The sequence below is a fragment of the Chelmon rostratus genome, chromosome 15, assembly GCF_017976325.1.
Source record: "Chelmon rostratus isolate fCheRos1 chromosome 15, fCheRos1.pri, whole genome shotgun sequence".
Taxonomy (NCBI): domain Eukaryota; kingdom Metazoa; phylum Chordata; class Actinopteri; order Chaetodontiformes; family Chaetodontidae; genus Chelmon; species Chelmon rostratus.
Genome location: NC_055672.1, coordinates 20,678,886 through 20,689,226, shown reverse-complemented (window position 1 = coordinate 20,689,226; position 10,341 = coordinate 20,678,886). Strand labels below are relative to the sequence as shown.

Here is a 10,341-nt window from a genome sequence, read left to right as displayed (position 1 = left end):
CAGTTAGTCTCTGGGTTTGTAGAGAGCAGTACACACTCAACGCCATTTTCCTTATTATTGATCAGCACAGATGTCCATAATAATATGAATGATGGCCAAAATCCATTTAGTTGCCTAAGTTTCAGTGATTGTGCATGCTGGCTCAGTGTCACTCTGCCATGGCTGACTGGGACACTTGAATAGCATAGAGATATTGCTGATGTTATTACACCAGTGCCTCCTGCTATGACAAGTCAAAATGTCTGCTGTGAAAAGGCCAACATGATTCATAACTTTCATTGCAATAAACTCATGGGCATGTTAGGATGTCTCATATGCTGCAGTCACAAGGCCAGCAGTCCAATAGCGATTAACTCTGATGCAATTATTGAGCAGATTCCAAAGCCTCTCCACACTATAGATTTCTCGGCCTTAGTACAGCTTGTCTTTAGTTAATTATTAGTTAGACATGACTGCCATCTTGTGGCAGCATGTGATATCACCGTAAAAATGACTGAAAGCGTTCAAATACACATATCACCAATAACTCTAAATGGAGCTGTATTCCTGCTTATTGCTTTACTGCGTCAAATACATGTACAAAAAAAAAAACCTCAAGTTATTGTACAGGTTTTGGTCTACAAGGTGTTCCCCCCACCCTCTCATCTGCTTTCACTCATGACAATTACATGATATCTAATCAATGTTACACTGGCTGTCAATGAGAAGCCTTTAATTTTCTGTGATATTCTATGATCATCTTTTTATATATTTATATATATATATTCTTCATGCTTATCACAGGCACAAAGAAAATGTTATACGAATATTAAAAGAAGCTGCTGCCAACACTTTCACTCCTAATATTTTGGTGTAGGTGTCTGCCTTCAAAGTCTGTATTGATTGAATCCTGCTCCCCAGCCTCTGGGCCAACACACCAACATAACAGGCTCTTCAGCACAGCGCTGGATCAAACTGGTTAGTACGTACAAGGCTGAGGCAATATGTGACGTGCATGTCCAGCATGTGCCAATTAACTGCGTGTATTTTTGATATGATTTCGAATGATCCGCAATTTGGTGTCTTTCCTTTTCATCTGTTATGACATGCCTCCCTCTCTGTAACTTTGATGTGCACGATGATTTTCCACAAAAAGCACAAAATGCTCCCAAAGGAAAGAACAGTTACTCTAGTCACACCTCTAGTCCTGCTTTAGAGACAGGGAGAAAGAAAGACGATGAAATGGAAGCTCTCACTATATTAACATGTGTGATTCCAGTGAGAAACACGTTGTCTTCTCTTAGAGACTATTTTTCCAGAGGAGCACAGAGGACTGATAGAGAGCTTCATCACATGGTGCAACAACAATCACCTGAAGCTCAATAACAGCACAACCAATGAGCCTGTGGTGGACTTCTGCTGTAATGTCTATTAGTGTGTATGTTCATGGAGAGAAACAAAGAAACAGAGTCAATAAAGCTGATTCTGATCGAACACAAAGGCGTAGCCATGACAGCAGACGGTGCTTCAAATATGGATGTTGTTACAAAGAAGAAGAGAACAAATTGAAAAATGTAGATGCTTCACACACATTTTCAACCCGGCAGCACCGAAGATCTCTACAATCAGCACAGTTGGACGCCAAAGATTACTGTTAGCAATTCAGGATCTGACCAAATGTGAAATATGGTCACAATCTCTCCTTCTATTCCAGAGTTATGGTGATGAATAATGGGCAGAAATGTGTTTTCACAGGACATTATGATGTCACAGTGAAGCTGACCTTTGACCATTTGGATATAAAATGTCATCCCTTCATAATTTTTTTCCTGTGAGTCAATGGTGTGAAATTTAGTTTAATTTTATCATAATTAATTCTTGAGTTATAGCAGGGCGCAGCAACCTTTGACCTCTGACAACCAAATTTTTAATCATCCTCTAGTCCAAGTGGACGAGTGCAAATGGGACAGACACAGAGAGACGTATGGACACACGTAAGGACACAGACAGATGGGCCACTTTAAAACATAACGCCTTCAGTCACAGCTGTCACCAGCATGGAGGAACAAGAAGGGAGAACCAGCAGACAGCAAGAGAGCAGATTCATTCCCCCCGAGAACTAATTACACCATGACCACACGCGTCCCATGGTGCCAACTAGTGTGGAGCATGGATCTTAAAGGCTTATAGAAGTGACAACAGCATGTGTGAAAACCATGGTTGTGTTTTTCATGTGAGCCATGCACAAAGCGTGCTTACTAAGCGAAGTTGGTTATGTACCACTCATCAACTTTGACCTTTTACCACTACTGTTTTGTTGGTTACATGTTTGAACTCTAAAGCCTGCATTCATTCATTCATTCATCTTTGAAGAAGAACTACAGGTCCCATAATTCTTTGCTAAAACAGATAACCCAGCCCTCACTGTAGCTGTATTTGCATTTAGTAGGAGGAGCATTCCCTGTGAATCTGAGCCCTTTTTCCCACCTGACCTCTCAGATCCTTCAAATCTGTGTACATCAGACTTCATAGAACTACATCTGAACAAATGAAGCAAAGTATAAGTGGCGTTCTGAGATAATCATTCATTTGAATCATTAATTAGTAATTGGTTTTGGTTGATCACAATGTCGGTCCAGGAACGCGATGTGAGATGCTGATCCGGGAACATGTAATAGTCGGCTACTTGGCTCAATCACGTCATGTGCAAACACCGAAAAGCCCAACAATGAAAGGCTCAGATCCATCAATCTCAGCCAACATGGACCAGAACTGAGCACTGCTCGATTTGAATAATGGTAATAAATAATAACACATAGAGCAATGTGTTCTGTGGGAGCTGAGCTGTGTAGAAGTCTACTGCATATGCCTGTGTCTGAGCCATAATACATGTATTCCCAGTGTGGAGTGGAGTGAAGTGTCCGTGAGTGCTCGGGGAGTTCATCATGTCCGCGCTTGGAGCAAATCATCGAGCGACTTGTGTGTCTGATTGTCAGTCACTGCCCGGTCTGCTGAATCACTGCGTGGGCCTCATCTGTTTTCATCCAGGTGTTCATCGACCGTTTCACTTGCCTCTTCCATTACTCCGCCTTCTGAGTCAGGACATACATCACTGTATCTGTCTTGATTCCTGTCATCATCAGCTACATTGATGGCTTCATGACCCAGACTGGACATCTATTGGTCGTCTGAATCTTGATCCATAAACTCATCATCAATTACACAACACACGCCCAGCATTAGCACTACAGAAGAGACTGGTCACATGTAAGACTCTAATCCTGAATATCTATCACTATAATCCATCATAATGTGTTCCTCCAGGTCTGCAGGCTGAATGATCACGCGCCTTAGATATTAATTTCACTGTTTATTTTTTGCCTTTAGGTGTCTGACCACGAGGGAGCACATCAGCAAGCCGGCGAGAGCAGCCAAGGCGATCACAGCCGCCCTCAGGTTCCTGACAGCTGTGTTCGCGTCCTGAACCTGGACGAGGTACTGGACCACAGTCCTCCGGTGCACTTTTCTCTTTACCGTTTCCACCGTCTCACAGGTGTAAAGGCCGGAATCCGAGTAGGAGGGTCTGATGATGAGGCCCTGGCTGAGTATGGTGTGTCGGGGACCAGGAGGGAGGACGCCGTCCCAGAAGCGCCAGCTGACTAGGAGGTTGGTCTCAGGGGAACATGGGAGGAACTGTGCTATCCTGATGTTGAGGTGGACGATGGCAGGCTTGTCTTTCACTGGGGAGGAAATCAAGCTTTCAGGCTCCAGTTCAGGAGTTTCTTTCAATATATATCTGCATTGTACACAATGTAACAATGTTCTATGTAAATGTCAGGAGCTGGAGAGCAGGGATCATGAATCTTATCAGACATATGTATATGCTGGAAATGCATATGTGAATGTTTAATTTACACTTTGAGATTGGGCACATCCTGATGTCTCCATCAGTCAAGCTCTGAATCCTGCGAGAGGAGAAACACCTCTTTCAGTACGAACTTATAACACACGATTACTCATAAGAAATCATAAGAGCAATGACTTACGTGGACCCAAGTAGTGCGTCAGCAACAGACGCACAATGGCCTCTGATCTCGTCCCAGCCGCAGTACGGGTCTCTGGCGAGAAGGCAGTCATCACATGATGTGTAGCGGCTGCAGTCTCTTACATTAACTTGAACAGCAATGTTACTGGCACCACTGTACAGCTGGCCCTGGAGGAGCAGTTTACAACAGGCATTTAAAGAACAGCTGCCTCGCCGTCAAGTAAGACATAAAACTCAAGTGAGGGGATCAGGATATTTGACCACGTTGGTTGTGAATTTGGGAAACAACAGTAGAGACTTTGGTCTTACTGTTTCGGAGGAGAGCTGGAGAAAGCTGACAGGCCGAGGAGTTGGAAACAGCTGCAGCTCCTCGATGACGCGGCCGTCCTCGCCATCGAACCTCACCGCCTTCTGCAGCCAGCCAGAGTCTGAGGGAGACGCCCGGCTGTCAGCGCACCTCGTGTGTGATTCGTGTTATTGGTGTCGGTGCACGCCCGGTCGCCTACCTGTGCCAATTAGCATGACCTGACGACGCCGTCCGTCCGGTGACGTGACGCGGTCCACCACAATTTTGGAAAATCGAGTCCCCGTGCGGACCAGCAGAGGCTTGCCGGTCATCGGCGTGACCACCCCCTCCATCAGAGGGTGGTTCTTTACGAACAGCAGGTTTTTGTCTGAGAGGTCGAGAGAGGTCGTGACACCTTTGGCCCGCAGTTCATTGTTGATGCACTACGAGAACATCAAAATGCTTCTTTATGTAATGACTCCCAATAATGATGTGCTCTTTAAATTGTTCTCGGCTTGATACTTGCCGAACCAGGATGAGGGAATGGCTCCTCTCCTGTGTATGTGTCCCAGCTGCCAGTGTCCCTCTCAGTCAAAAACCTCCCGCTGAACACCTGGCTGATGTCTGACAGCTTATATGCACAGACAGCAGACTGGCTGCACGCATCTGAGGACTCCCTGCGACGGATGACACAAAACATTTCCTGTTATTCTCCATTGCTACTCCATCAATAACTTATTTGCACCTACATGCTCCAAAGCAATGAGGCACGTATTGTGGGTACATGCGACTTACAAGTTGGTGGTGAATGTGGCGTAGAAGATGCCACCCCTCCAGTTATTTTGGTCTCTGAGAAGGAAAACGTCCTGAATCAGGGACGGCGAGGCAGCACTGCCAAATGGACAGTCCAAACGGGCCTTCAAGAAAGAAGTCCACTTTCTCTGCAGGGTCCTTTTGCCCCCCAGGTCACTCTAAAGCAGCACACGCATTGAGTAAGATTAGCTTAGCTGACACTTACAGTACAGCTAGAGTATGATAAGTTTATGTATCAGGTGATCTTGACAAACCTTACACACACGGGCAATCCTCGACACCTGGATGTTGTCACGATGTTCCTCTACAGCGTTCTCAGTGAAGAACAAGAAGATGTTGTCGTCTTCGCCGTCCTCGCTGTTTTCGCTCGCTTCAACAAGGCTAATGGAAATGATGGTCGGCTCTGAAACGAGACCACCAAGAAGATATTCTCAGGAGTCATTAAGTGTCATGAAGCAGGTCACCGCACCTTATCTACCTAAGAGCAGCTCACCGTTGAACCAGGAGCGCTTCACTTCAGTCCTGACGGGGTTCAGTCCATGTCTCTGAAACACCAGTTCTGTGCCCAGAAAGTTGGAGGAAGCAGCCGAGTACAAAGCGTTTCCTGCCAAGTGGAAGGGAAGCAGTGACGTGTCATGACTTTATTTTTTCTGACGTTGAACTTTTTACAGCCAGATGTTTAGCTGAGGAGAGTAGCCATGACAAAACAGAAGTGAGGTGCTAAGAAATCTGTAAACAGTTTGGTACCCACCATCCATGAGGGAAGCAAAGCGTTGGTAGGCGTCAAAAGGAACTTTGCCCCTACCCACCTGCTTCTTTCCTTCCAGAGAGACCCTTCCATTTCTGAAAGTCTGTTGAAGGAGACAGGCTTAAATAATCCATCAGTACTGTTTCTTTATCTAAACATTTTGAGAAATACACTTATTCACTCTCTTGCCTTGAGTTAGAAAAAAGACAGAAAGTTGAAACCACTCTCATGTCTGTATGATAAATATGGCACTAAAGCCTGCAGATGGTTAGCTTAGCTTAGCACAAGGATTGCAAACAGAGACACTTAGCCCAGCTCTGTCCAATGGTAACAAAATCTGCCTACCGGCACCTCTAAAACTCGCTAATTAACAAGTCCTTTCTCGCTTTTTTAATCCGTACAGAAACCAAAGTGTAAAATCTGTTTCCAACCTTTGTGCTAAGCTATGTTAAACACCTGTTCACTCAAGCTACATACTTGTGGGACAAGCATGAGAGTGGTATCAATCTTCTCATCTAGTTCTCAGCAAGAAAGCAAATAAGCATATTTTACAAAATGTTAAACACTTCCTTTAAGCTGCTGAAATGTCCTATTTTTTCCCCTCAGGGAGCAACACAGTTATACAAAAAACATTATTCTGTCCAATAATGTAACACAAACTGTACCTGCTTTCTCCAGCTATTCACTGAAACTCTGATTTTTTAAAATCATTTTAACATTTACATCAAATGGAGCCTCACAGACACCCCGTATGTCACCATGACAACCTTTTTAACCACATACAGCAGCTGTCTTCAGACGTACAATGTTTGGCATATGTGAAAACTTAAATAAAGTTACTTGCCATGTAATCACATTCAGGGTTGAAAGCGTTTGTCCCACACACGAGCATTTTACCGTCCTCCATTGTGTGTAGAGTCCGGATGAAATTATCGCATTCCTGAAAATGAGTGACACTTCATACAGTAAATGGTGTTGGATGGTACAGACTGCACTAACAGCTGATGAGATCCACTAATAAATCGCTTGTCACTATACCTCAGCGTCCTTGCCCTTCATCTGACACAGGGCCTTGTCTGCAGGACTGACCGTCCATTTGGCCTGGAAGAACAGAGTCAGCAATGATCAAAATGCTCTTCTGGTGTTAGAAAATAGTTCTAACAGAGAATAATTCAATAGCTCTTGAAGTTATTGATGCAAATAAATTGCAATGAGAAACATTTCCTGTGCTGCTTTAAATGATACAAAATCCTTTGTATTTCAACAGGTTGTTTACTGGAATACCTTTCTTTGCTCTGTCTGCAGCACACGGCGCTTTATTCACAAGGCCCTTTGTTAGGCTCGCTCTTAGAAGGTGCTGTTTGAATCAACTTGACTCACATCTGAGGAGCCACTCTGGCTGATTTATTCTAATACACCACTTAAGAAAGCCCAGCTTGTTTTTGAGTCACTGCTCTCAAACCGAGGAGCTGATGATGGTTTTGTTGTGCTCGAGCGCGTGAAAACTCACTGCTGCTCACTCAGAGGTCGTGATGTGGATTCAGAGGCAGCCGGCGAGTTGGGTACAGCAGCGCAGTCAGTCTTACCTCACTGGTCTTTTTGGTGATGTCGTCCAAGGCGAGGGTGAGCACTTTCCCTCTGGCCCCGACCACAAGCTGGCCGATGTCTTGTCTTATCATCAAAGAGCTCAAGCTGTCGAAGCCGGACTCTTTGAACTGCTTCAAGTCCATGTCTGAACCAGGAGCAAAGCGCTGGAGGTTACTTTTCAAATCCATGACTTTAAATACAGTTCAGTTCAGTGTTCTGTACAGCTGCTGCATGCAGTAATTTGTATTACTCCTCATTGTGTTTCACTGTTTTTCCTATAGGAAATATTCTATGTGGATTAACATGTGCATTGACTGACAGTCTGGTGCTGTTATACTGAGTGTTGTGCACAATCTACAGTCTATATGCAGCAATATGAGCAGTATATAATGATCCAGTCTGGTTACAGTTGTGATGAGTCTACATTGGACCTCTCACCATTGAAAGAAACAGTCCTGCGGGGCTTGTTGCTTGCTGCAAGGCCTCTGCTCATGATGAGGAGGGAATAAAACAGCAGTACAGGGGGTCTCCTCATGTGCGCTAAGCCAGGGGAAAAAATACCAGTTTAGAGCAAATTTGGCTTCCGTTTGAAAACCCTGCAGGTGGAAACTGTGTCTCCATCTCACATATTGTTCGAGGACAGTAATGATTTCTCCCAACAGCGGCTTATTTTCTTACCTGTTGGTGATGCTGATGCTGAGAGAAAAAGGTGTGATTGTTGTGAAGCAGTCAGTGTTTGTGTTGTTTAAGGTTAGCGACAGTAACACCTGTTGTCTTTCAAATGCACCGAACTGTCAAGGATTTCTCTCAGTGCAGGATTGGCTGATGGGATGTAAAAATGACAACTACACTGGATATAGCAACAGTGATGCAGCACTTGACAGGACGGTGTTTGACGCTTATTAAAATGATATTGTTGCATGTTCCCTACAAACTAATTTGGAGGGGAAACATCACTGGGAAAATGTTGACAGACTTTTAATTTGTTTTCATTTTCTCTGAAAAAACAAAGTAAAATTTCACATTAAAGAACTAAGCAACAGATACAAACAGATAAAAGTGTAAAAAATAAATACAAACTAAAAATAAATAAAGTATGAAAAAAACAAAAAAATACTGTAACCATGGGATCCTGGATTAGCCCCGCCCACCAATAGTGTTTTGATGTGTGTTTCAACCAATAGAATGGAAGTGGTTTTGATGTCAAGCATATGAATTCAACTGGAACCCCAACAGAGTTGTACTAACTTGAATGAGCTACACACAAGTAAGTGCTCCTGAGACACGTACGATCCAGATTTTCCGTAGACAATTGCAGTCTGCTACAGACAAATACATTCTACTAGAGACAAGTACAGTCCACTACAGACCAACACAGTCTACTACCAACAACTACTTTCTACTACAGACAGTGCAATGGCTTACACAAGCAACCCCAGAAACCATCCAAACAATCCAATCCATCCTGCAGAATTTCTTCGTCTGCAAAGTGCTCTTGAGCACAGTCGCCACCAGAACAACTCTCTGAAAGTACAGTTGAACCGCGCCTTGTATGAAAGAGATCAATCCCTGAATGCAAAGCGCAGACACGTCTACAGTATTTCCAACTTAAAAGAAGAAATACTTAGACTGGAGCAGCTTCTGGAAAACAAAAACGGCAAACAGGCGGAACAGTCGGAAAACATCCAGGACCTGGAGAACAGCGAGATGGCAGAGACTCAGAAGAGGCTGCAGATGCAGGTGAACCAACTGGAGCAGCAGGTGCAACAGAGGGACGCCCAAATCCTCCCCTCTCCGCCCCCCACTTCACCGTCCTAAACTCCACCATAGCCCCCTCTCCCTACCCCCTCACCACCCTACCCTATCCCCCCATCCCTCTGTCCTGTAAATTTCAGGACAGCGCGATCAAATCAAATCAATCATTAAAAACTTTAATTTTAAGTCAAATCAATAAAAATCAAATAAAAATCAATCAGATAAAATAAAAAGGCATGTGGGCCATTAACCATTAACTTTACTTTAGTGTGAACAATACAAATAATGCAAAAACCCAAAAAATCCAAATGAACCTGCGTCAGCCATGAACCCCCCCACACATTCATTTCCATTGTCGTCTGCATTAATGGCCAATAAAGTTTTTCAATCTTCAATCTTGAGCCCGATATTGACACAGGGATGGACATATTTTCAGTCAACAGTTTGTATCTGGTTGGAGGCCATTCATACACGCAAATGTAGTTTTTATGGGTGGAAATGTTCAAAACTTTATCAAACTTGATCAAATTATACTTTTGAAGGATTTCATCTGATCCATTATCTTTAAGGTGTGTTTGTACAATGACGATGAAGCTTTGATCAGACATGAGATCATTTCATTTTTATTTCATTTATCTATTCTTTATTATTCAGTGTTCATCTGTGATCGTCTCGTCTCCTGCCCTCAGTTTGGGAGCCGCCGATGAAACGTGAATTATTTCAGTACGAGGAACAAACAAACAGTCTCGTGCCCTTTCTTTCATCCTGTTCTGGGCCTCGTTCAAAAGCAGCTTCTCTAACTTCATATTGTAACAGTTCAATTAGAAATACTTGAGTTCATTCATACACACGACTCAGAAGAAATTCACCCTCAGCTAATGAACAACAGATAGAGGTTGGGCAAACATTTGATCAGCTATGTGATGAACACCAATGAGCCAAAACATTATGACCACTCAGGTGTACGGTACATTAGGCTGTTGCTGTAGTTCTGGCACGTTGTAACCAGATAGTGACACAACTACAGCAATGAACACTTTGAAAAAAAAATCTTTATGAGAGTAACTGAATAAAGTATGTATTAATGCATGCATTCAAAAGTGTGTAACTTTGTGCTACTATGGACAT

The 10,341-nt window shown here is 43.6% G+C and overlaps 1 protein-coding gene across 1 annotated transcript; it reads right to left on the bottom strand.

The window, feature by feature from the left end:
- Nucleotides 1-3,342: 3,342 nt before the first annotated feature.
- Nucleotides 3,343-7,993, bottom strand: LOC121618578 (semaphorin-4E-like). The gene is made up of 14 exons (XM_041954092.1): nt 7,897-7,993; nt 7,458-7,603; nt 6,910-6,972; nt 6,716-6,811; nt 5,875-5,974; nt 5,617-5,727; nt 5,378-5,526; nt 5,106-5,281; nt 4,837-4,987; nt 4,531-4,753; nt 4,334-4,452; nt 4,026-4,192; nt 3,895-3,944; nt 3,343-3,719 (listed from the first exon to the last, which is right to left on the bottom strand). Exons 1-14 carry the CDS (start codon nt 7,991-7,993, stop codon nt 3,343-3,345), a joined length of 2,025 nt encoding a protein of 674 aa, XP_041810026.1.
- Between the last annotated feature and the right edge of the window lie 2,348 nt (nt 7,994-10,341).